Here is a 27,159-nt window from a genome sequence, read left to right as displayed (position 1 = left end):
ATCCCTCTAGTGGCGCTTCTAATGACTGCAGTGTTACGTCTCACTTTGGACAACAGAACAACTCCTGATCAAAACACTCCAACGTTCTTTCAAGTTTCAGCGTAAAATTGTGACGTCCATGAGGTTTCTTTTATGTGGTTGTAGCAACAATACACTTCCTCTGCTCACAGTTGAAGCGTATCTCAGCCAGCTGCAGCTGTTGTCAACTACAAAATACAAATAAAATTGTATTGTATTGTATAAACCACGTTGACTGATGTTTCTTACATCTTTATCTTCATGTTTGATGATGACGCAAATATATAAGAATGTCGTTTTTTTTGTGGCCCTTGTGTGCAGCCGTAATGGAATTCAAAGTGCTGATAATTAGCTGAGCAATGATGTCCTCGAGTTAATTAGGTTGGATACTGCGGCCTCTATGTATGACTCAATGTGGCTTTGGAGAGTGCCGTCGTGTTATCGCTCTGATCCAACCTCTATGGATCTGTTTTATCTTTGTGCGAAGTGCCCTGTGATGTGTGCTGCAGTAAGTCCGGGAAAGGCAACATGTCTCACTATAATGTACAATCTTTTCATTTCTCTCACCAAATAGTCTCTTCCATTGACATGATGGTAAGGGATTCACTTGACAGGCATCACTTGTCACTCCCGAAGGCTGTGTTCCCTGTTTTTATCTCCCACCCTCGCCCACTGAACATTTTGAAATGCAATTATGGATCAGTGAGCACCGCCATCAGTCGTACTTCTTGTTAATATTTATCAAGTGGAACAGCAGCCGCTGCCTTCTCTCGAGAAAGGGGCGCTGCAGTCATTAGGTGCAATCTTCTGTGTGTGTGTGCGTGTGCGTGCAAGAGAGAGAATCGCTGAGCTCCTCTTTTAATTCCCCGGTCCACTCAGCTGCTGTAACCGAGCCGCTACATTTCACAGGCGAGAACATTCGGAGCTTCTGCCTTTCTCAATTTTGTGTGCGTGTGTATGGAGCTGTCTTCAAGTGTCTGCTTGTAGCTGCTCTCTGAGAGGAAGCAGCTTTGACAAGGGCATCTTGCCTATGTAGACATGGCCAGCCAGCTGAGCCTGCTGCAAGCTGTTTGATTGAAGCATTCTGCCTTTAATGTTCCCCATTGAGGAGCAGCGGCCGCCTTAAAGCAATAGAAGCGTACAGCAACAGCTACCAACCTCTCAATAGTTGTCACTTAACTTCAAAAGGAAAACCGTACAAAAATGGTCGCCGTCATTTCGTGTGATAGGCTACAGCAGGTTAACACGTCTAGTGTATTTTTTCCTTTATAATTAACTCTTTGGCAAATAGTTCCTTTCATTCTCTCCATATGATTAGCTGTGACTAGACCCTGGGAGTAAAGCTTGTTTTTCCACTCCCGAGACTTTCTCCATCATGACAGTTCTGATTGATTCGCCACTCTGAGGTTAGCACGGCACCAGTTCTTGCATACTCTCCCGATCCGCTTTTTTCCCCTCTTGATATTTCATTGAGATGAAGCCGTTAATGCTGCTCTTGTAATAACACTCGGTCATTTAACGGATGCGATGGTTCTTGGCTGCATTTGCCAAAGCACACACATGCTACTAGACGGACAAGGCGGACGTCCGCTTGCAAGCTCGGTGCATTTTCCTGATCCTGAGAAGCCCCTCGCATACTGCAGGGCGCTGTCTCTTCGGGCTGAAGAGTTCGATTGATTGTTCACAAGAGCACCATGATGAATAAATAAAGCATTACAAATGGCAACGGCGAGGTAACACAACTCAGCCACAGTAAATAGAAAATGCTCTTTTTAGCACTCCTTGTGGGCCTGAAAAATAAACCCTTTCTTCTTATTACATATTTTCTCAATCATTTTTTTACCCTTGCTGCCCTGCATTTGTGTTAGTTAAGTGCTGCTATGGAAACAAGTTGCCCACCCCATCGTATTATTTCCAGAGCATTAGCGTTGTGATTGCCTTTTCCAAATATGGTTGGTGTGTTGTTTCTGAACAGTGGGGGTTGGTTGCTTGCTTTGAGGCCAGGGGGCATTTTCATAAGGCTTTTTTTAAAAAAGCTGAATCAATAGCCACCACTGCGGAATTATTCAGTCGTGAAGGTTCATGCTCACTCTTGCACCTAGTTGTTTTCTTCAGCCTTATCATTTATAATACAGATGTCTCAAGTACTAAAGTTTTACATATATAAAGATGTTTACAGGGTGCGAACTGTTACTTGCCACATCAGAAGTGTAAACTTCTATTGTTGACGCATTCTATGTGGATTTTATTTGTTGGGGAACAAATGAAGTTGCATCAAAACATTTTCCGCATGTGCCAATTTACGCAACAATACACAAACTGCATAATTTTTTTCTCGTGACTGTTTTCCTACCCCAAGCAGCAATTTTACTGTCACCATAACCCTTATTTATTTAAGTCTCGAGCCAAAATCGTTCTTCATGTTTTTACATGTCTTCCTCCACCACCGGGGTGTCTAATTTATCAGGCATGCCAACTTGTTTGTGAATTTCTACTATGGCTGTCATTAATTTTCACTTTCATTCCATCCTTTTGACACTCATTTCTTTTCCACTTTTGGCTCTATTCTGTTGTTGTCTTTGGATGATCTCTTACGTATCCTTGCTTGGCCACCGAGAGCCGTGTGTAGTAACCAGACACTAAACACATTTGCGTGGATTGGTCAAGCTTTAATTGGATTGGCCTCTGCTCTAAAAACAGTGTGCTAATTTTACACCACGTCCTTGTCTTCACCCACTTCACATTTCTCCATTGCCCTCCTTGTCTCCTTTGCATTCTCAATTCTGTCTGTTCTCAAGCTCAGAGTAATTTGCAGCTTGCCCAGTGTGTGTCATGCCAATAAAAAAGACTGAGATACAACAGGAGAGGTGGCTATTGCTGTGGAAACAAAGATTTACTGTGGTATCGTATTCGCATACCCTACGTAGGGGCTTATTACAGCCAACCCCCCCCCTCCCCCACCCTTTTTTTTTCTCTCTCGGCCCCCATTGAAGAACACATGGTGCATATTTACTCTAGTCGAAAGAAAAAAGGAAGGAAGGAAATGGCAAAGAGAAGAGTAGACAGGATAAGAGGAAATTTCTGAGATTGCTGTGAGGTGTGAGGAATGTCCACGCTTGGTACCTGTGAAGCCGCTTGCTTCTCACCGCCGTGAAACAGCAGCCGAACCGCCAGAGGCTGCCATCTCCAGCGGCTCCCAATAGCACGCTCTTGACATTCTGTACATGTGCTACAGCTTGACTCGCAGCTATTTTGTGTCCTCACCAACTCTCAATGCTTGTTGATCTAAAGCAGCTGACTCACATCGTGCCTTGATCATGAAAGGAATACCAGGCAGTTTAAAAGTCTATTTTTCAAGCCTTACACAGTCCACGCAGTGTATTCAAGCAACACTTTGCAAAACCAAGAGAGGTTTTTATCGGATATGTCATAAAGATTTATTTGCTGCGGCTGCCCAATAACCAATACACAGGAGACGACAAACGCTGAATCCCGAAGCATGACACTCAGATGTGGCTTTTTAGTCCATAAAATGCAGTAATATCCTCAACAGACACTCACAACATTTGGCAACATTTCAAAGACTGCAACCTTCCTATTTGTCACTCATTTCTTTTGGGATTCAGCAAATATAGAATGGTATTTCCTTGGATACAAAGGATGGTATGTTCTCAGCTTAAGGGCGTTCGTTGTATTTCCACCCACAGTGTTTTTGACTGCTGTGGGTTTTTTTTTTTTAAGATTCGGTTGAAATTTTGTTTGTCCATCAATCACTCACTGCCTGAGGATGATGTACGAGTATCACGCCACATGTGCACCTTTTGTTTCTGCGCATAGGTGTGCATTTTTTAGTGTCAAAAGGATTGTGATAGGGATTCATAAAGATTCCGCTTCTGTCCCTGAAGGTAATATTGATTCAGATGCACCACATTGTTGGTCCCAAAAAAAATAAAATAAAAAAATTCTCAAGATAAAGTCGCATGTTGTCAAGGGTAGAAGAAGAACAGTGTTCCAGTCAAACGCAAGCCTTTGTGGGGTGTCGTCAGCCGGCAATTAACGCTTGTGTACAGAGCAGAGGGAGGTAAAAATGTAGCATTTTTGCCTATTGTTTAATTTTCTTGATGAAATTCTGACAACACAGCATACCCATTTTTTAAACAGATGTCAGTTGTCTCTTTTTTTTTTATTCAATGCCATCTGTGTTCACATTTGACCATGGGCACCTGAATACAGTGTCCCAAAAAGCCACAATTTCAGATTTAGTACAAGCCATCACTGAAGTTGACTCCGATCTCACAGTTAGCTTTTTAATCTGTTTAAGCTGCACTACCCATTTGCAGTGCACTCGCATGTCCCTCCAACGCTTTGTGGGCTTGACTCCGTTTGCACTTTCCATACCTTATGGCATTCTTGACCTTATTCCATATGGCTTCCCCCGACGTCTCCTTTATCCCTCTCCTCTGCTGTCTAGTCCCTGTAATGAATCTTTTGCTTCAAGGCATTGTGAGTGGAGTGGACCATTTACTGGTGGTGGCTCAGTCTTGAGTTTAAAAGCTCTTACTTCAGATAATACCGATTGACTTGATTTACTTAGTATATCATGCGATTGTACAGGAATCGACAAATTGATTGATGCGGTCGTACATTTTGTATCGAAAGGTTGTTCTAGGCCCCACATCACGGCAATTGTGTGCTTATTTAAAAAGCTCAGCTCATATGTTTGTGGGGTAAGTTAATACCCCCAGACGAATGCTAAAAGATTTCTAACGGTTGAATTTTACTGTTTCTTTCTAAAATAATTTCCTTAATAAATGAGGTGTTTGTTGTATCTTTTAAATGAGCCACCATAGATGATTATTTAGTTTTTTTTTCCTTTGTAGGAACCCTTTTCAGGCACTGCAGCTTAATTAGAGACAGTTTTTATTGTCAGATAAGACAATTAAAGTAATCGCTTTGAGCTGCTCTAAGACATTACATTGCAAACAGTAAAAGTGCTAATTGAACAGCGGAAGTTACAGGAGGAAAACATTGACGAACGCTATCGATTCAGCGCACGCATCGACTTTGCTCTCCCCGCTCTGCTTGGACTTTCCTTTCCTCAAGCACTTACCCCCGGCCCACCTTAACATTAAATCTAATGGCAGAGGTGTGGGTTACCCTTAAGAGAATGGAAATAATAGTCCTGCTCTCATTGTGGATGGCTGTCGGAATACAGCAGCAACTGGCCATAATTAGGTGCAAACTGTTTGCTGCCATGCTCAAATGCCATCTAAATGCCAAACGGGGGCGAGGTTGTATCTTGTATATTGGATGTTACTGTACACTCTTTACTGTGCTGGGGGGAAGGTTAGGAAGCGATGCTCTTTCCCACACTGCAATTGTAAGTTATCAGCTAAAACTATCTATCTGACAGCGTGTTTGCTGTGAGTTAAGATACAGCATACAATTAGGAAAAAAATAAGTATGATGTCATACTGGAATATTTTGAGCGTGATTGACTGTACGCCAGTATCATTAAAACACTAATTAAATGTCCCTAGTAAGAATGTTGTTCCACCTTGCAGAATGTATGCCAAACCGTACTGCTAAGAGACTTAGTTTTTCCCCCCTTTAGTTTCCCCCCGTTTCTAGTTTATTTTGCTACGCAATAGGCTGCTCGCACCGATTAGGTCATTGAAGCATGTCAAATCTCCCTCAATGGTGCCCAGTTTACACAGGCTGTTAAAATCCTTTGTCTATCTTTTGCCTTTATGCCTGTGGCATTCGCTCGTTTGCTGCTCCACATAACTACCTTGACTGGAGAGCTGGATGCTTGGTTAGAGCTGGCTGGTGAGTGCAGCACTGCAGACCCATATAAGGAGCGTGTATCAGCTCACCGTGGCTCTGCACAGAATCACAAGGTGTCTGAAGCCCACCTGTCAAGTCCCACCACAGCCATCTTTAGCACCAGCTTCACAAAAAAAAACTCAAGCGCGCATATGGCTGTACGCCAGCATGTCGATGTGCTATGCTAACAGGCTATACTGGCCGTATTTATCGTGGTAATATGTAATGCTAAGCTTGCTGTCACTGCTTACCTTGAATGAAAAGAAACATTGTTTTCACAGGCTGCTGCAACAGCCACTTAGGTTCATAGCCTCCAGAGTAAAGCACAGCTCCACATACCCCACTAAAGATTGTCGTGTGTGTGTATGTGCGTACGCGTGCTTGAGACCAGCAGCGTTTGGGTGTGGGTGTGGGAGTGCATGTGCGTGAGCTGTGTGTGTAATCACTCCTAGCTGGCGGCCTCAGAGGGAGAGGTGGAATCAATGCAGTGGGTTATGAAGAGAGGAGAGAGAGGACGGGGAGTGCGAGGGAGGAGGCTGATCAATATCATAGCAGCAGGGTGGGGTAATATCCACTTCATGCAGGGATGGGGGTACGCATGAGGAGACCAGAGGGGGTGGGGGGGGCAGAGAGGGATATGGTAAACGTATGCAAATCTCTGTGGCGCCGGTAAACAAGAGGCTTTGTGTCAATCACCAGCTGAAGCGGCACATTTTGAGCATTCTCCTCCATTCCAACACCGCGGGTGGATCTGAGGATTTGTTTGTTTGGCTGCTGCTTCCCCATTGGTCCCGCCCTGCCATGGGGGGCATGAATGGACAGCGGTAATGTATGGGCTGCCAGGGTAATGATACCCGCTGTGCAGAGAGCTGTCAGTTGCCCCGCCCTTTTGGATTCCGCAGCCTGTTAGTCAAATTCCTCTTCACAGCCAAACGATTACAAGCATGCGACGTCAAATCACCTTATCGGCCAGCAGCCAAGGAGAGGAAAAAAAATAAAATCTAAACCAAAGTTCACATACACGACACAGCTCACAGCTCTTCCGTCATCCGGCTCGTGTTTGGTTAATGGTGGTTGCCTGAGAGGATTCTGTACAATTCTGGCAAGAGTGACCCGTGTCTCCTTTCAAAGCTGGAAGGCAGGATGTGACGGAAAACAACTCACTTCTTGTAAATGGATGCTTCCTTTGCGGCGTTTTGGAAGTCCCCCTCCAAAGCACATGCATCATCAACTTGTGTGTGGGGTGATGCTGCTTTTTGGTTTCTCTCGTAGTAACGCCATCAATGTGTTTGCTACTCTTGTCTGGCTTCTGTTTTTTTTAGCCCCGAGCACGCTTCCACAGCTAATTACACTGACCTGGCCACTTGTACAACACACAGCATTGACATTGTTAAAGGCACAAACATGAAGAAAACACCATCACAGCAACAGCTCTGACCCCTCTCGTCTTTTCTTTGCTTCCCTTTCTTTTTTTTGTCTTTACCCCCTTCTCACTGCCGATAAACAGCCTTCCTCTCTCTTCCCTGACAGAGTGAGCTGAGGCGAGTAATTCTCCCATTGACAGTGAAATGCTTTACCTCCCCTACCTGACAAAACAAATGCAGTCATCGTCCCTGTGTATGGCTGCTCCAAATATGCCTTTTGATTTACACACTTCTTATATTGTCTGGGTTGGAGTGTGTTGTTCAGCCTGTTTCTTAACCGAAATAGGTTATTCATTGCGCTCTCAAGGTATATAAATCTTTTCCTGAAGTACAACCCCGCCTAACACACGTACACTTTTTTTTTCTTCTCTTCCATTGAGTCTTGTATGAAACTAAGCTAATAATTTACACCTGAATTCTCAATTGGTCTCACCTTGGCACTGACATTGTCCCATGGCCATGATGATTCGAACCACTTTCGTTGAAGTCGAACCAAACAAATTAGTTTTTTGGCTTTCGTCACCTTTTTTTACATAATTACACTCAGTTACATTCAACTGCAATTTTCTGAGCACATTTGGGGAAACGGGGGGGGGGGGCAAAATTTCAAGCATAGGTTTTTACAAGTAAAATGTATATTAGTATTTAGTGTTTAGTGATTTTTTTTTTTCAAAATAAAAGAAAAGTCCCACTTTTGATATGCAAGCAATATTTGAAAATACTCTTTGACTAGATGACCGTCACACCATTTTTTGGCTACCAGTTGAGAATCACTCATATGCACAACAATTTTCAGATGGGCAATAGTGGATTGGTTGAATAAATCCACAATGTGGAAATAATGTGCAATTGTTTAATCAAAATTAATCTTTTGTTGACGCGATGCAGTACACAACGAGGCAGCTGAAATCATTAATTTCATTTCATTTGAGGTTTAGTAGTTTAAAACCAACTCTTGCAAGACTACATTGCCAAGAATTTTAATAGTAATGAAAAAAAAAGGCGCTAGCAATTAAACAACCCATTATAATTTTGCTGGTATCACCTTTTCCATTTTCCTTTTAACATTGGTTCTCCATTTTGAGTGTCTTCCATTTTAAAGTCACAATTATTAGCTGCTGTTATTCCAAAAGGTATAAACAAACTATAATTATCCTTCTTCCTTCCACGAGACTTGTAATACACAATAAACTAATAAGTCAATTTGATCATTTTTGCACTGTCCTGGCCACATAGAAGAAGAAGGCAACCGTTTTTTTTTTTGTCAGTCTAGACTGAGAATCATGTGTTTCACATCCTTTGAGCACTGGCCATGCCTTGTTATTGCAGCTGGTTGTCTACAATAAATCTCTTGTTGCAGCACAGCAGGAGGCTGCTCAATGCTTTGTGTGTGTGTGTGTGTGTGTGTGTTGTTTTCACGCTACTTGACAGTATTTCATTTGCCCCGAATAGCTGTTTGATTTTGTATGCCGCAGCTGTAGGGACGTAACTTTATTGAGTACACACACATGCACATATTTACCGAATTTGCATCTGAGCCGATGTTATTATTGCATGCAGATTGGTCATTTGCATGCTCTTATTTGCATATTGTACAAAGCAAGCATGCATGATGGACCACCTACTGCTCAGTGCGTGGCGGTGTACATGACGTATTAGTGATAAGGACCGGTGTCATCGCCAGAGACTGATTGATAGGCAAGGTCACCTTCAGACGCACAGACGGGGAGGGAGGCAGAGAGATGAATATCTGCAGAGGCTGGATAAAACAACACAATCGCTACCGCTTGAGCTGTTTTAAGCCACGCGTGATGCCGTCTGTCCGGTTTCGGCTTGAAGATCTGTTTTTGCATGCCTTCACTCTCCCTTGATCGACTCCCAGGCATGCGTCACCATTCTCCTGGGCGTGTTGGCTATCACACAGACATCGTTGGATGTTTGTCTCTGAGCATGAATGCGGAAATGATTGCTGCGGCATATTAAATGAATGACAAATATTTATATTAGCTTGATGTGCACACACACAGAAGCCTTTCGCTTCTTTTCATGAGTCACACAAATTTAAAGGGGAAGTCAGTCAACATTTTCTTTAAAATATGTTCTATGCGGCCAACTAGTCTAAACACGGCATTTTGATGAGTTCTGTGAATGGGGAATAGGAATTAAGCAGCAAAAACCACCTGTTTTTATCAATCTTGAGGTGGCCATTTGCTATTGACTGATTGATCCTTACCGGAGCCCTGTGCAACTGTGATCAATAGGAAGTGGCAAAATAGAACCAGACAGAGTATGTGTTGTGGTAGGCAGTAGAAACGTTCTCTTTGGTGAGAAGTGAAGACTGGTTGATGGTTGCTTTTATCACTTGAAATGTCATAAAAGCAAAAAAACTAAACAAAAAGATTTAGAGATTAGAGACAAAAAGAAAAAGATTTACATCTTTGCCACTGTACTACCAGACGTGATTCTTTTCACACAAAAGCTCGTTTTCTCTGCTTTTTGGTCCGAAACAAATCCGTTTTCTGCCGATGAAAGAAAGGAAGCTGGTCAAAGAAGAAAACAGGAGAGGTTCGGTGCTACTATTGTCACAGAACACAATATTCTGTTGGTCTGGAAAGAGCTGTCAAAATACTCTAAAATGGCCAAATTAGGCAACTCTGCTTTTAAAACGTCTGTCAAATAATGACTAAAGAAAATTTAGACAAATGCCCTTCATAACTCCAAACATTAAAACATACTTCTTTGCACTTATTATGGCAATCCCAGCAAGATACTGACAATATTTGTGTGAAATTTGCACTTTTCCTCTCAGTATTCTCCATTTGCAATGTGGCAAGCAACCTGCGTTTAAAACATAAATCCTCAGTGTGCGTTATAGTGTGAAAGTTTCACGCATGTGTGTGTGCGTGCGCGAAATCGTGGGGGTGGGGGGGGGGGGTCAATTAGCTCAAGCTTCAGTAAGCTTTCTCATTTCCTGTCTTCCATTACTGCACACAGTCAACCCACGACTCATTCTCCGCCATGCCTTGCCCAGGGGGCGAAACACACACGCACACATGCACACACCCGAGGTTTAGATTAGTCAGCCGGGCAAGTGTCCATTATGTCCACACAGATCGACACAAAGCCTGATATTCATATCCTCCTGACGTGACGCCGTGCCCTCCCCCACCTCATTTGTCCAGACAGTACAGTACAAGTGAGACGTCTCATTAGCTTTTCAGGCTATGCCATTATGCTAATTAGGAAAAGTAAAACAATGGATTTCGGGATAGGAGCTTCCAAACCAAACAGGTTGAGACACTTGGCACAACAAAAACGTGTGTCGTTTCTAAAATGTCACCAGGTCTCTTTTTGCAATATATGTGTGCTGGGGTTGTGTCTGACTCATGGTTATTGCCTTGAGACCAAGGAAGTCTCTGGCCCCAATTGAAGATCCCAGGCTGCTCAAACGCACACACACACACGCACGCACGCATGCACACAGAAAGGCAGGTATCAAAGCGAGTTGGCTTTGAAGCGTCTAAATGAAAGGCTGTAGGCAGAAATGACAATGTTTTCTGGCAGGCTGTAACTTTGTGTCTGGCTGAGCGGCAGGGCTTGAGAAATAAAGTCAGTATTATGATCTGAACAGCAGATATGAGCTCCCCTAACTGCCTCCATCTGTCCTCACACAGCCCGCGTTTGAAGTCTCACTTGGATCTGCATTCTAGTCAATCGCCTTGTTCTTTTTGTGTGCGGACTAAATCACTCCTCTGTGCTTTGTTTCGCTCTTCTGAAGATAATCATCATTATGAGTGATTGTGTTGTTGTTTTTCAAATCCTCTCTCCCTCTGTGTCGAATAACATTGTTTTTTGTTGGAGTCAAAGACAAATATTTATGTTGGACTCAAGGTTAGTGTGCTCCGTTCTCACCCCAATGCTCAGTGGGGGCAGGGGAGCATGGTCAACATCATCCGTTTTCTTATTATTTCTGCCATGGATATAGTCTTTCCCTCGGGGGCTTTTTTTTTAAACACTTAAAATCACTTTAAAATATTGAGTGGACCTGCCCAATGCCGGACCTCCAATATGTTATATTGTACTTATTGTACGTATTCATACATGTGAGACTCTAAAGGCTCTCTCACACTGTTCACAAGAAATTTGTTCACTATACAATCAGAAACAGAAACACCCAATGTGCATCACATCTTGTTGCTGATTTTTCAACTTAATTTGTTTTCCCTCTCTGGTTTATTTTACTGCTGCAAGCAGTGCTTTCCCCCTTGCTGTGCTTCTCTTCTTTGGAAGTTCTCTTCTTAGAAACTTGTAGATGTAGTCTAGCGTTATTTAGCAACGCTAAATGCTAAACAAAGTGGCATTGCTAGGTAAAACTCTTGGATAATGTGTTAACGATGTGGCATCGCTGTTAGAATCCAGCATTTACGTATTAAAGTTCCAAGTTCAAAGTCAGAAAGGCCTCGCATGCCAAACGGAACACAACAGTAGCATTTGGCGAAAAGCAGGATTAACAGATTAGCAATTAATTTCATTTGTTTGCGGCTCACAACGTTGAGGCACCATGGAAGCTTGGGATTGTTACGATACTGTATACTGTGAAGAAAAAAGATTTCCATTCAGTTTTCACCACAAGTATATATCAGCCTATAAAATGGACGTATACCTGCCTGTTCCTTGAAATTTGTTTTGGAGTGTACAGCTGGCATGGGCACTGGCGCTAAAAGATGTGCACGCACACACGTACACACCCAGCACACACGCAGCAGAGGGGCGAGCAAATTTGCCCACTTTGAAGCATTCATCTAATGTGGGGCTGTGCTGACAGATGGGCCCGGTGTGTTCAAAGCAGAGCTCACCCATTCGATATCCAAACAGGTCAAGCCAAAGGGATGCAGAGGGAGAGGCGGCCTTGTGTACGCGCGGAGTAAAGGTTCTGCCAGAACCGCCACCACAGCTGGGACTCACCTCAACTCCCCGGCCTCCCCGACACACACACTCACACACACACACACACACTTCTATTCCTCCTAATCATCATCTTTCTGTCCCACACGCGGGCTGTATTTTCCCTTTTTACTCGACGGGCAAAGCAGACTGCGCAGTTGCCCTTCCCAAACATTGTGATCAGCGTTTGTTTAGTGTTTATTAAATGTACTGAAGACAAGAAGGCTTGAGGCCCTGGTTGTCCTTCCTTCGTCCCAGTGGCCGAGTGCACGCTGTGAAGCCCATACAGAGTGAGGAGGGGGGAGGGAGGGGGGGCTTCAGAGTGGAATCCTGCTGCTGCCTCTGACAGCCTGATTTAGAGCTGCTTTCTTTTACCTCTGACACACAGTTTCAGCCTGCCTTAGTCTACGGCAGGGTTGAGAGAAGAAAAGTGATGCTTATCCTGAAAGCCTGTTATTTGTGTGAGTGTGTATGTGTGTGCGTGCACACTCAGCACAAGCTGGCATTTCTTTCTAACCCCCTCTCCTTTGTCAGTCATTGAGATGTTGAAGATTGCATGAGCACTGCATATCCTGTCTACGTCACGGGTTTATGTTCACACACACAATAAAATACTGTTTGGGAGCGTGTGTCGTACAGATGGAAGCGCTTATTGAGTGCTGGCACATCTCTGCGCCTCACAAAAAGAGGGCGTAAATAGTGGAGAGCAAGATGAAAAATGACGACAATGCAAGAAGTGAAAATCCGTTCCAATCGGCTCCCATCATATTTTTGTTGCATATGTGTGTTGTTGCAAGTGCTCGTGTGATCCTTCCAACCAGCTCTTCCTGCCTCCCCCTCCCTAATCTTATCACGTTAGAGTGGAAGATTAGTCCTCCCAGATCTCATCTCTGCCTCCAAATGCCACAATCAGCCTTTTGTTCTTGGGTTGTGCTCGTTCTCCCCTCGCGGCAAGGGAGGTAAAACACTTCTCCCCATGTACCCGCCCCCAAAAGCTTGTCCTCCTTGCCATTTTGAGCCTCTGCCCGTCAATGTCACGCGGCTACCAGCGCTGACTGACAATGCTCCGGCCCACCCGTGCCCTCGGCGGTGCTGCCTAACTAAGCTGTTAGCACATAAGCAAGTGCTCGCCAAGCCGAAGCGTTGGACATTCCTTGCTAGCACTGAGCGGCTGCTGTCCGTTTGTCTGCATGTGTCTCCGATCTGTCTTTCCTGCCTCACCTCTGGCTGACAGCTCCAGAAGGAAGTCATAGATCCTGCTTGCTGATGTCACCAGCGGAGGGGGGAGGGCTAGGGGTTCACTAACAGAGTTAGCAGAGGAAGAAGCGAGTGTTTGAAAGGCAGAGAAAATAAACAGAGGTTTCCTGTTAATGAGGTGCGCTGGGGGCCTGGCGTGTGGGAGCAAGGGGGTCTGGTTTTGTTTAAAAGCAAAGCTCTTGTGTTACAGTGTGCAGCAGGAACGGAGGGCATGAGGTTTGCGGGTTACAGGTTGTCACAATGTTCCCTTGTAGCTTGCTTGCTCAGCAATAACTATCGTAAAGTATGCCTTGAACAGATGTCAGATGAAGACCTACACGGAAGGATATTAGCCTCACCGCTTGCTTTGAATTGAAAAGCACTGTCTTGATTTCAGCCCATCTGAGTGGAAACATGGAAGTAATCCCACACTCCCAGCCCCAGATTCACTCCTTTAAATAACACACATGTATTTTCCTTCTTCCGTCTTCGCTTTTCATTGTGATGTGCGTACACGGGGGGGGGGGCCCAGCTGTAGAGGTGACTGCACTCACATGCAGCCACACAAAGAGAACTGCTCACCCATGATGGATTCAAGGGGCCAGGCGCCTGAAGCCAGCGAGAGGGAGAATTAACTGACTCGCATAATTCCCCGTCTTGTTTCGCTTACTTTCGGAGCACAGATGAAAGCCTCCAGTTGTTTCTTTATTCACAAAGATAAAGGTATTTGTTTTAGAGGGATATTTCCAAAATATTTCGAGTGTAACTGTTGCGCCCCTCCCTCCTTTACTGGCTTTCTGAGTGTGGCCAAGAATGCCACAGGCCAAGCTGAGCCAGTGAAGGGAGGGGAGGCGCCATTGTGTTCAAACCCAGAGCATGACTTTCAGATTTATATCTCCAAACTCAATGAAGGGCTAGCCTTGTACCCTTGAGACTTTCAGTAAAGCACGGGGACACTTGTATTTATAAGTCTGCCAAAACGAGAACGTCTCCCTCGTCCTACCTTAATCCAACCCTCTGTTTCACTCTTCTTTTCACTTCAACCTCTCAGCACCGGCTTTGTCTTTTGGCCCGTCAGCTTGTGAGCAGCATTCCCAGGGTTGAGGGCTCGGGAGGAGGCAGGGCAGGCCATGTTTAGCCTCTGGCGGGACCTAGCGAGATAGCCGCCATTGTATGGTGCTTTGATTTTCTACGCAGTCGGCGAGGAAGCGCTCCATGCAGTTCAACACTGCCGTTTTTTTTTTTACATTGTGTGTTTTCTATGATGGCTGTAATAAAATCCATGACAATCCAAGCAATATTTTTATCTAGACTCTTAGCTGTTCAACACCCTCTTTAATTTACTCTCCACTTTTTTTATCGGCGCACATTTTTATAGGATTGTCATAATTGAAAGCTATGCTTGTCTCCCACATCTACCCCATATGTGGCACTCTGTCTTCCTCTCCATCTCTCCCCCTCTTCTGCTCAAGAGGGCTTTGACGCCACTGAGCTTTCAGACAGCATTATGCTCTATAGAGTAGACTCTATTTTGGACACTTCAGAGCAAAAGCAACATTTTAGCTTTCTCCTTGCAATGAACCGTTTCAAATAAGTGTGTTTATTTATTTATTTTTCTTCCAATGTGCACCTCTCTGTTTACCGACCCACAGGCGTTACAACATCTTGTGCTTTTTCAGGCATAAAATGAAATGTTCAGGCAGCACACTGGGTAGCGTTTACAGTCTTCTTTAGGTATTAATTATGTATAAGCACTGGATAACTGCCACTTGGTTCTTTGTGCCTGTTCTAACGTCCAAAAGGCAATCATGCCTATAAAGTCGATAGACACTGAAGAGAATGGTTGGGTGGGCAAACTGCTTGACGGGGGGGAGGAGGGCCATGACGTCACTGCGCAGATTTCTTCACACTCTGCTGAGATTCTGTCTCAGTCCATTAGTGTAGCTCTCTTTCGAGTCCAAGTGTGTGGTTGTGTGTGAATACTGACAGTCACCCAGAGGAGTCAATGCAGCTGACTGAGTGCATACCAGCTGCTGTTTAACACGTCCAGGCTCACTTCCTCCACCGTGCTCAAGGTTGAAGAGAAGAAAATGGAGTGGAGCACTAGAATGAGAACGATTAAGCAGGGAAGGAGGGAGTTGGAAGAGAATGGGAAATGCAGAGGTGGGCTTGAGGGTGATTTGCTCGGCTCAGCCTCCTCCCCAGTGACATAACTGAACAATGTACTCGAAATATCTTAACTCTGACCTCATGTTCCCCGTCATACAGATAGGATAAGACAGAAAGGGGACGTGCATTTCACTCATATCCTTTTCTCTGGTACTGATAGTGGCTCATGTACACAAGATCATGTCTTGTGTGTCATAGCCCAGCAGTCTCTGTAAATGTTCTGTCAAGTGATCAGTTGAGTTTATGCGAAGACACAATTAAAAAAAAAAAATGATAATATGAAATGAAAACAGTATTTTACCCTTTTCATGCCTCGCCCCAATTTCTCCCTAACCTCCCCCTTTTTCTTTGACTGGCCATGGATGCGAGCCTCTCTACTCGCCACTGTGCCTCCACCTGCTGGCCGTCTAAGGAATTACAGGCCTTTTCTGACCGACACTTCATAATAAGACCAGTAGATGTCAGTTTTCTGAGCATAAAGCCATAAAATGATGTAAAAAAAATAGCTCAAACAAATCATAGCCTGCTTGATTGAGGGGAAATGAACCCCCACTTGGTTCTGACAATAACTTTCCTTCATCCTATCTTTGCTTTATTAAAGCTTTAAATGACTCGCAATCCCTTTTTAATTGATTTCAGTCTCCCTGCATGCCACGTCGGCATCCGCCTGTGTGAATCTGACTTAATGCACAGCATCAATGTTGACAGACGGCTAGTTTGCGATGGTATGATCAAACAAAATGTCGTCTCTCTCTGTGTTGCAGAGTAAACGGGACCATCTGCTGATGAATGTGAAATGGTACTACCGCCAATCAGAAGTGCCCGACTCTGTCTACCAGCACCTGGTGCAGGATCGCAACAATGAGAATGGTGAGGCTGCGCACTGTTAAACACGTATCCCTTCTTCACAAACACACACACCTCTGTTCTCCAGATGTGTGAAGGCCACAGGAAGCAGCTGTGGGTTGTATTTCAAACATATCAAAAAGAAAGCATGGCCGAGTGTCTAGGGTAGAGGAAATCAGTGGTGCTCCACTGTTCCCCTGGTAACGCTCCTTCAGGCCACACAGCAGTGCTGTCAAGTGTTAATAACCTGCAGTGCCATGTGACCCTTGAGCATACACACGCTCAACAGCACCAGTCACTCTCCCCTTGATCGACTTCACCAGGAGCAAACACAATCCCTATTTTCAACATCCTCAACAACAGGATGACGTGGGGAGACCAACTGAGGCCCTTGGCACACACAAAAAAAAAGATAATTTAAACTCCTAACATGAGCTGTAAAGCAAAAAAAACTACAACAAAAAGCTAAATGGGTTTCTCAACTTTTTTTTATGAAAGCTTATTTTTAAGGAGTAATTAGACAGTTTACACTTAACTTATTACGATTTACATCTTGAGATAAAAAAAAAAACGTGTTGATGCAGACGTTTTTTTTTTTTCAACTTTTGTGAAAAGAGTGCAACTTAAAACCTCTGGATATTTTTGTATTAGCCTCATTTTTTTGCAAATAGTTGTCTAAAATAGTTGGTATTACTAGTAGACGTTGCCCTTCCAAGTGCTTCTATTTAAACTCACTGTTTTAAAAAGCAGTTAATGTGTACACCTTTTCACAAGCCACTCACCTGTTGGCAAATCCTGTTAGCTGCGCCCTGATGATGACTGAGCTGTTCTCAGTTTACTCCCAGAATGCAAACGCCTCTAAATATATACTGTTGCCAGAGCCTGGAACCCGAGGTCAAATGCATAAACAAACGTCGTTTCAACTAAACAGTGTCAGAGGCAAGGCTTTTAGTTCATGTCATCTGTTTTATGAACCAAACGCAGCATATTTTTGATTTGTCCACCGCAGGGTGGAAGTGTCAGTGTGGCGTTATGTCGTCCGCAGTGCGTCCTTGCAGCTGGGACGCTGGATTATTAGGATTAATGTCACAAGGTCGTACTACAGTGTCACAACAACTCAGCTCATTCATCAAAGTACCGTCTCCGTCTCATTCTCTGTGCTGCTGATGTGTCTTCACTCCCCCTCCAGGGGTCATTTAAGTAGAGGACTGGACATGGTGTCCTCTCCTCTGGGGAAGACGCTTTATTGGCTTCATTGAATTATGGGGCATATTATTGACCTCTGCAAATGTACTTACGACTCTTGATGTATTTAACGGCTGTGTGGATTTTATTAGTTAAATACATGCCTATTTGCCTCTCTCTACGTAGCAGATAACATCCTCCATTCATTTCTTTTCTAGACTCCGGACGTGAGCTGGTTATCACAGACCCAGTGGTCAGGAGTCGAGAGCTCTTTATCTCTGACTATGTGGACACTTATCATGCTGCTGCTCTCAGGTACGCGCAAATGCTCTCATATCTCAAAATGATTGCTGCACTCACATACTCAATGTTATCGCTTGAAAAAAATTTGAAAATGCTGCAACTGCAATTCCAAACTAACTGTGGATATCATTTTGAGCTGGATATGACTACAAATTACAATGGAACTTCCGAGATAAATCATAACATCTTTCGGGATTGTGAAATGACGGCAGGAAATAATCTAAGAGTCAATATTACTACAAGGTGTCTTCTACATTTCACCCCCCACCAAAAAAAAAACCGTGAGATTTCCTATGGGTTTTACCATCCATTATCTAAAATGATTGTTATGATGATCCATGTTTTTTAAATTAACAGCAAGCGGCCATTGTAAATGCAAACAGCAAAATTCGTGAGCTTGCTGACCAGGTGGACATTGGTGCCAAATGTTAGCATTTTATGAGCACATGGTAAAACCTTCACTTAGAAACATGAATCATTTAAGCCTGGTCCACAGTTAAGGATTTTTAACATCTGTGACAGATCCCACACATAAAGACTGAAAATCAGGTTAAATTGTGTGTGGTGTTTAGCCGCTTTTCACATTTTTACTTTATAGTTTCCCCATGTTAAACTTTAATATTGTCAAAGAGATGTAAATATAAGACAAAGTCAGAAGTAAACATAAAATGCAGTATTTAAATAGTGATTTTATTTATTGATGGGGGGGAAACAAAATCAGCGGTACCTCTCTCTGTGTGAAAAATGTCTTGCCCCCTAATTTGAACAGATTGGGCCACCCTACGCAGCAACAACTCAAATTGAGTGTTTTTATCACAGAAACTCACATCTCTGCCATTTTGTCCCACTCTTCCTTCCCGAATTGCTTTAATTCAGTAGCTGGTTGCTCTATGTCCTAGCAAGGTTTCAGCCAGACATCTGTGTAAAGTGTACTGCGCACCTAAGCATTTTTTGTTTTCGTTCGGTGTCACGTTAGCTTAGCATTGGCTCTCTCTTCTTTCTTGTTGTTGCGCAATTACGGTAGCTGCGCCTCGTTTGTCTTTAGTGATAACGATCCATATTGTAAGTGTAGCTTCTTTACCAAGACCGAGCTGAGGATTAGTTAACTTGATCAGAAGAACTGAACCGCGGGAGTATAATGTTTTGCTGCACCGGCTAGCAAGCGCAGCTTTTAGCTCGTTCCCATTAATGTGACACAGTGCAGTGCGTGTTACTTCCATGTATTATCCCGTTTTCAAGCAGCAACTCGGAGCTGATTGGTTTGCATGAACTGTCCCGAGTAGCATGCTGCTTCTGTGTGTGTGCGATAATTAACACAGATTCTGTGACAATCCGGAGTGCTACGTAAAAAACAAAGCGTTGGCAGTCACATGATAGCCTTGACTGTAATCACAACTTTGTAAAAAAAAAAAAAATTGTTAGGTAGTAAGGACGTATTATGTTTTATTGACCGGCACGTTCTTGTTCTTCAGTAAGGGCCTTTCTTTAATTGGTTACTTTGTGCTCAGTCCAAGTTGTCAAATGGCTCGAGTCGTCGGCTTTGCCAACACACATGAACATTTTGGGTCGTAAATATTGAATGTTTAATATTTAAGATTGTTAGTCCCAACCCGTTAGAGACCCTATCATTGGGACAGATCTACTCTTAATACATCTCAGAACAAAGAATAATCCTACAGGACAATTTGAAAAGGCATAAGTGAGAGGGAGTTATTTGCCATCCTTGATGGGGTAGGAGCAAAGTTGGGACAAAAACAGCCTGATGGTCTTTGGGTGTGTACTATTGTGTAGTATTTAGCACGCAGACTGTCTGCTGTTTACCAAATGTGTTGAGTTTCTGAATGTTTTTTTTTATCTTAATTGATGTTTCACCATGACAGCGTCGACATGTTAAGCTTGAACTTAATATCCACACAAAGAGAAGATTGACCACAATTATTCTCCGTTGTATTCTCCCTGTCTTCACCACACTAACAGGCGTCACTGGCTGTTTATTTTTATGCTAAATAGGAATAGTAATGCCTTCATGCAAAGAGAATTTCCTTGCTTTTATAGTCACGGGTTGTATTCATCCATCGCCCTCACTCTTCCTTTTTCCTTTAAGTAAAGCCATGTGTGAGAAACACAGTGCATGTCTCCCAGAAACCACTGACTTCAGGGCAAATTAGTTGTGACTTGTCCTACATACAGCACCCTTTGATTTCACTTCTACTACAGGCTTCAGATAAATGGGATAGAATTCCAGTGGGACGCTGTATTACTCCAGCTTGCTAAAGATGAACACTCATGCTGCCCTTTAATTTTCTTCATTTTGGGGGGGTTGTCAGATGTCTATGCAAGACAGATTAGCTTCACAATTATGCCCCCACTGTCCATGGTCAGACAGTGGGGTGTTGCAGTGAGCATGATGTCCTTACACACAGTGTTTTTTTATTTATATATATATATATATATATATATATATATATATATATATATATATATATATATATATATATTTTTTTTTTTTTTTTAATTTTGTTTTTTAATTTATTTATTCATGTATGTACTTATTTATTTCCCAATTTCAATGACCGCCATTTATACGTGGATTTTATTTTTTTGGGCTATTCGGGGGCAGGCCTGGTCCCTATCCTCTGCACTGGTGTCTGATCATTTTTATCTGCTCTTCCACAGGGGGAAATGCAACATTTCTCATTTCTCCGACATTTTTGCTGCCAGGGAGTTCAAAGCCCGCATTGACTCCTTTTTCTATATCCTTGGATATAACCCAGAGACCAGGTGAGGAGCTCTTTTCTCCATTAATCCCCAGCCTTGAAGTAGCACCTATATGCATTAAATTGAGTTGAATACATGTGGTATTATTAATTTACATTGTAGTTTCATAATTATTCACTATGTTTTAAAATATGGATGATGACTTGCCTTGTATGAATTTGAACAATTATGATTCTTAGTGATTCTCAATTCCAATTCTTTTAAAGGGGAAGTTAACCCCAAAAAATGCTATGCAACAGAATGTTCTATGAGCCTTGACTAGTCTAAACACAGTATTCTGATTAATATTGTATTTGTGGAATATGAGTTAAGCAGAAAAATCCCAAAATCCATTTCATCACTTCACACTTTTTCAGGGCTTCAGTAATGACCCATTACGGCTCACCTGTTTTCTGAAATCGAGCCTTTACTTTGTGTATTGCTGTTTCCGATGACTTTATAAGACAGGAGCATTTCATGTGAATTTAAAATTGAAATTAGCATTTTATTTGCTAAGCATTTGGTGTATAGGCATAGCAAGATTTTATTCTGTCATTGTTTAAATGCATTTGCAAAGGTCAGCACTTTCTGGGTGCTCTCATTTATGATTACTATAGGATACCTTCTCATCTGCCTCTTTTGGCCCATATGGAGTTTTCATTATATTCAGATTCAAATGTAACCAGCTTCATTCTAAATGTATATGTTTTTTTTTTGCGTTTACCTTTTAGTGGTAAATTCATACTATATTTCGACATTGTTTTTTACATGGGGGATTCAGCAAAATGTGTATATTACACCACTCCTGCATGCAGTGGAGTGCCATTACCATAAAACGTAGTCTACTCCATGCACCCGGAAACAATATAAGATGCACCCACTGCATAAAAAAATCTTATCTTGTCTCCACACACAAAGGTTTATAAGCTGCACATATACAATATAAAACATATTAACATCATAGATTCCTTTACTGCAAGGTTGTGCAGCAGCTCTATGGCCCGTTTCAACCTTCGCCTTAAAGGCTGCTTTGTTGTCAATGCCCATCTGAATACATTATTAATATGTGTGGATGTGATTTAAAAGCATAAATAAGTTACAACTTCAACATGGAGCTGATTGAAAAATTCATGAGGCGTAAACAAAAATTTTTGTTTGTTAAAGAACATGAATGTAACCAGGTGCAGGAAAAGCCGCAAACATGCTGTAAACTGGGAAAAATTGTGCCTGCCCACCAAGATGCTAGGATCACCAAACATAGAAAGTGCTGTCTGTAGGATAATAATAATTGGGTTATTCTATGCATTTCATGCATCATAGCTTGGGCTCCGACATCTCAGCAGTAAGAGTATTTAAGTCTCCAACAAATTCAAGGAAGCAAACAAGAAGAACAAAAGCATTTAAATGGCCTTTCATCATAATTCGCACTACTAATAGTGCTGTTTGTTTTTCTCCCTTTCTGTAACGTTCACAAGTTGCGCACAGCGCTTGGGGCCAAGAGAACAATGTAAAATAGACTCAAATAAAATATAGGCCTAACAGCACCACTCCAGCTCCACCATTTATACTAATAACTGTCTCCCTCCAATAGATGCTTTCCTTCAGATATAACGTTAAATAACTTTTACACAATATGCGGCTCTTGATATACCGTTATGTGAGTTCTATATTTTCATGCACTTTATATTTGTTCTGTGGTGTCGTCTCAGGGTAATGATGCTAATATAGTAGTTACATAAAAATGTGACAACGTGTTTAATATCTACAAAATAGCCCAGTTTTTGTGTTGCTCAATCGTATTTGTTGTGTGGTGTCTTTTGCATGTGTAAGAGTTACCATAGAGACCACATTAAAAAGTTGTTACAATGCTTATGGGTTTGGTGCTGCTAGTAAATAACATAAAAATGCACAGTGGATTCACATTTGTTGTTGTATCATTTTATTTATCGTTAATTTTAATTTTACTTTATTGGAAGCCACGCTGAGGGCTAATTTCCAGCAAAACACAAAGATAAATGGCGTAAATAACCTAATGCTGTGTGAGTAAAAACACAATTGAGCATTCTGCAGGGATGTTGTGACTGTAAAAATTTAGTGAACCGCTTTGTTCGCGATCCAGGGATCCACAGAAGAGAAAAATTGCCCCATCTGCTGGACCATGAGGGGCAATGCCCCCATTGCCGCTAATGCAGAGGCATCAGTGATTGTGATTCCAGCCCAGTATCATTCACTTGTTGGGGATTGTCACGTGTTGCACTGACGGTTGTCCTCGTTCTGGTCATGGGAGGGTTGCCAATTGGAGGGACCCTCTCTCCGAGCTCTGTTCATTCCTCCTCCGCCTCACTCTTCTCCCCACCCTTCCCCTCCTCTCCTCCACATGCTTGGTATTCCGAGCGGCGCTTCTGCAGCCTCGCGATTGCACCCGTGTTTATGATGGCGCATACACACAGGGGGGTGGGTCGTGGGTGGAGAGGGGCACCGATTTCCGTCTCGTGCGTGCGTGTGTCTGCGCCTCTGGTTGGCCGTCCGCCGCTGCGAGGTCGCGGCACATGCTCAGTGGCGTCCCCGTAAACAGCGAGGCGAGCGCCGTGCGTGCGTGCGCTCGCAGGCTGCTGAGGTCACGGCACAAACTCAGTGCGCGCCTCTCCATTTTGAGCACCCACGCACATATAGGTGCGATCGGGGGAGCGTTGCACACACGCCGTGTCACTCGCCAAAGAGGGCTCCATGTCCGACATGGACGACTTGTTCAGCCCGCGCAGGTAGGTAGCTTTCAGCAGCCGCGCTAATGTCGACTCCTCTTTTATTTGTTGTCCGCTTGCTGCGCTGTCATTGTGCGTTTGAGCTCGCGATCCCGTTGAATCACACCTGTAATAACGCGGTTGCTGTCCACGCGGGCATGCATCGTTTACGCGACGGGATAACACGCCACGGAGGCTCGCGTGGCTCCATTTTGCTGCTCCTGTTTACAATCGGATGACATGGCGCTCAGCAGGCTCACACAAAGCTTGACACATCCACATCCACACGCCCGCGTGGCGCCTGTTTGGAGCATTTGAGTCCCGCCGAATTGGCTCTTCTCTTGTTTTTACTACGCTGCAATTATGTCAGTGTGCCATACACTCGTGCCGCTATTGGTTGAAATTGATAAAGGGGGCGGGGCCGCGACTGATTGCGAGCACATACAAAGTTTGACTTCATGTTTGGATTTGAAGCGTCTATCATTAACAGCTGGGCTTGTTGCTCGTAAGTAGTTTACTAGTTAGACGTGTGGATCAATGCAGTGCATTTTAAGAAAAATGAAAGGCTTTTGGATCACTACTTAGCTCATTTAAATAATGTAACCAGTTTGTGCATGAGACCTTGTGACCTGTAAAGTTGTAAATATTCAATTCGAAAAAAAAATGCAATTACTTGTTTTATTTAAATAACGTAACTAGTTAGTGCATTTGATAATGAAACCTGTAAAGTAGTAAATTTAAAATTAAAATAATAATAACAACGCTTGAATTAATATGACAAAATATGACAAAATTCAAGGATATTAAAGTGTGACAGAGAACCCCATCATTTTCACAGTTCACTATTCCTGAATTCGCCTTTTTTTTTTCGTGAAACCAATCCTCAGCTCTTTGCTGAAAAACTCACATATTCCTTTTTTGTGATTTTTTTTTGCTGCACCCTACAATGCCGCCAAATCCCTGGCTTATGGGAAAGTAGTAATGGGTGTCAAGGAAGTATGTTGAAATGATGCATCTCAGCTGAGAGACCAAGATGTTTGTGAGTTTAGCCTAATGTTGTTAGCCAAAGTCTGGAGCGTCTTCGCTGCAGTGTTATTTTTTGCTCCGCTCCATACACATTTCAAATACATTTTTCAAAATAAAGTAATTGTTAAGCAATTTATTTTAAGACTAGTATGATTGTTAAAATATTAAAGTGTTTTAAGGTCATAGTTTGTGGTGCATTTATGGTTTAAACTGTTAATATAGTTACTTAAACATTTTGGGCGGGAATGTCATTTACTCCCTTTTTTTTTCTTTGCTTGGTCCCTGTCGCCCTCGCATGACTGGGCTTTAATGTACACATGTATAAGATCTTAAAAGTCTCTTGAAGCGTTTACCAGGTGTTTTGCTCTCACGCACACGCAGTCCTTCTGTATTTCAGCTTCGTTATCAGTGTCTCGTCTGGTCGTCTGCACTCAGAATTGAGTCCTGAAAAGCAGTCTTCCCCATTTGTTGTCCTTTTAGCCTCCTGCCATACTCTGCATGGACCTGGGTGGCTGCTGTAAACATGTTTGTTAACACCTTTGAGCCGTGTTGATATTAAAATCCTGTCTTAGTAAAACCGAGTTACATTAGTAGTTTTAGTTTTCAGCTTGGTTGATTTGTTTACTGTAATTAAATTCTTTAATGATAGCATTGCGTTTTATGCAATTGTTGTGACTCATGAGAATAACAGCCAATGGCTGATTTAAATGTTCTTAAATCATGATGCAAACTTGTGTGACATGCTGATGATAATCAAAATGTATTATTTTTTTAGCAATGATCATTCTTGCTTGCTTAAGTGTCTCATGGGAATGTTAGTCATAAAACAGCATTTTGGACGCAGTGTGTGGCAGCAGACAATCCCAAAATTGCTGTGGAAGGAACAGCGTGTCTAGCTGTAGATTCAATTCGCTATGTCCTGTTTGTCCCGGTGAGGTACAGCATGCCGGCTGAGGAGAACGTTGGCCCAAATAAGAAACCTGTCTGGTGGCTCAGAAGGTTGCAGCACTGTAAAGAGACTAGCGGGCCTCTTGTGTTTCAGCCAGCTCCTGATGATGGAGTGTGCGCATCTCAGTGTGCAAATCACACTGACACATTCTGGGCTGCCCTGTGCACGGCTCTATGAAAATCAGCGCTGTTACCTAGGCAACCGAAGGGAAAGGCTTTTCAAAAGGAACAGCTTGTCATTTTCTTTAATCCACTGCAGCTGGAGATTCCGAACACTATTATTAAAGTGCAGTTGCTATGGCTACCGACATTTGCGCCAGCAGCCGTTGCAGAGGCCCTGGTAGAATCCCCCCCTGCCCCTCCTTTTCTTTTAGAGGATTCCGTTTTATTCATGCATTCACAATAGCAAGCCTACAAATGCGCTGTGGTCTTACTCATAGTGTTGGGGCATTTAACTCATTTACTACCATTGACGGCTAAAGACGTCAAAGATCCATTTTTTTCTACTAGTGAATGTTAAGAGTTGTTTGAGTTTCACATTCAAGCACAGACTAATTCATCAAGTACAATGCGTGCTGCTTTCTTGCAGCTAACTTTGAAAGGCTTCCAAGTAGATACTGAATGTTGTTTCAATATGCTCTCTTTTGTCTCCTCAGGCGGCTAAACAGCACTCAGGGGGAAATCCGGGTGGGCCCCAGTCACCAAGTAAGTCATCACATGCACCGAAAGTACATATCCTGCCTTTCCAATGGAAAATGGCTGCGTTGTTGAATGTTTTATTTTACTTTGGAAACCATTTTTTTCCTTTGTATTTTTTTTCTTAACCTAACTGCAGGTCTATCTTAGGTTAATGTTCTCTTCACGTCCTAGCTGCCTGTCACTTGATCTACGGTACCATTACAAATGAATTAGATCAGTGATTCTTTAACATTTTACAACAAGTACCTCTTAAAAAAATACTCTTCAAGTGTCAACATTGTGACCAACGTTCAGGTACAATAAATAGCACACTAGCCCTAAGTATACCACGGGACTGTATGATGGACTGTGACTGCTTTAGTTCATTCATCATATTTACTTAAAAAGTGCCAAGTGTTTGGTTGCATCTACTGTATGGCCTTCGAGATGCAATGGTTTCGTACATTCATCGCTAAAAGCTTCGCCAGCTTCCCAATGCCTTGGCTCGTCCTCTCTCCTGCTCCAAATAAATTCAAATAGTAGTTTGAGTCATATTTCCTCAATGGTTTGTGCTGTTTAGTACAGCTAGTGGCGGTTTCATTACTTTCAGTTGACATTGTTAGACCTGTGCTTGGTTTGACTCTTGTCTTTAGTTTACTCTGTTCTTCGCAGACTGAAGCTATGATGAAAGTTTCTTGGAGCACGTCATCATTTAGTCACCCCTGTCTCTTTCCGTCAGTCAGCTACTGCATATTTTCCATTTAAAATCAGAACTACTTGCATCTCCCTTCATTTTTGAAGATATTGTCATTCTTTGCAATATGTTTGATTATATTTCATGTTTGAAATCTTTTTTGTATGAGTTTAAAAAGAAATAGGTTCTTCTTTATCTGCGCATCAATATTCAGTAGTATGCAGTTGATAGTCCCACCCAAAGTCTTCGATGGCATCGGCAATTTCATAACACAAGATAAGTCATTTGTGTACGAAAAGCAGCAATGTCATCAGTCTTGTTTGAATTCCAACCGTTGAGACAATAATTGTAAAATACTCTAAAC

General features: G+C 42.8%; 1 protein-coding gene across 4 annotated transcripts in view; it reads left to right on the top strand.

Moving 5' to 3' along the window:
• rerea (arginine-glutamic acid dipeptide (RE) repeats a) overlaps window positions 1–27,159 on the top strand; it is an 89,245-nt gene that overhangs the window by 34,723 nt on the left and 27,363 nt on the right. For 2 of the 4 annotated variants that reach the window (XM_088289860.1, XM_088289859.1), the window contains exons 4-7: window positions 16,382–16,487; window positions 17,867–17,963; window positions 20,628–20,732; window positions 26,080–26,128. In XM_088289860.1, the coding sequence (XP_088145986.1) occupies window positions 16,382–16,487; window positions 17,867–17,963; window positions 20,628–20,732; window positions 26,080–26,128 (357 nt within the window). Of the gene's footprint in view, window positions 1–16,381; window positions 16,488–17,866; window positions 17,964–20,627; window positions 20,733–23,177; window positions 23,471–26,079; window positions 26,129–27,159 lie in introns of those variants that run through there. The other 2 variants (XM_088289862.1, XM_088289861.1) reach the window with 2 other exon arrangements.

Source organism: Idiotropiscis lumnitzeri, chromosome 3 (genome assembly GCF_059441095.1).
Source record: "Idiotropiscis lumnitzeri isolate Australia: NSW breed Sydney's pygmy pipehorse chromosome 3, RoL_Ilum_1.0, whole genome shotgun sequence".
Classification (NCBI taxonomy): Eukaryota; Metazoa; Chordata; class Actinopteri; order Syngnathiformes; family Syngnathidae; genus Idiotropiscis; species Idiotropiscis lumnitzeri.
Note: the sequence above shows the minus strand (reverse complement) of the source record. Positions and strands in the feature narration are given on the sequence as shown.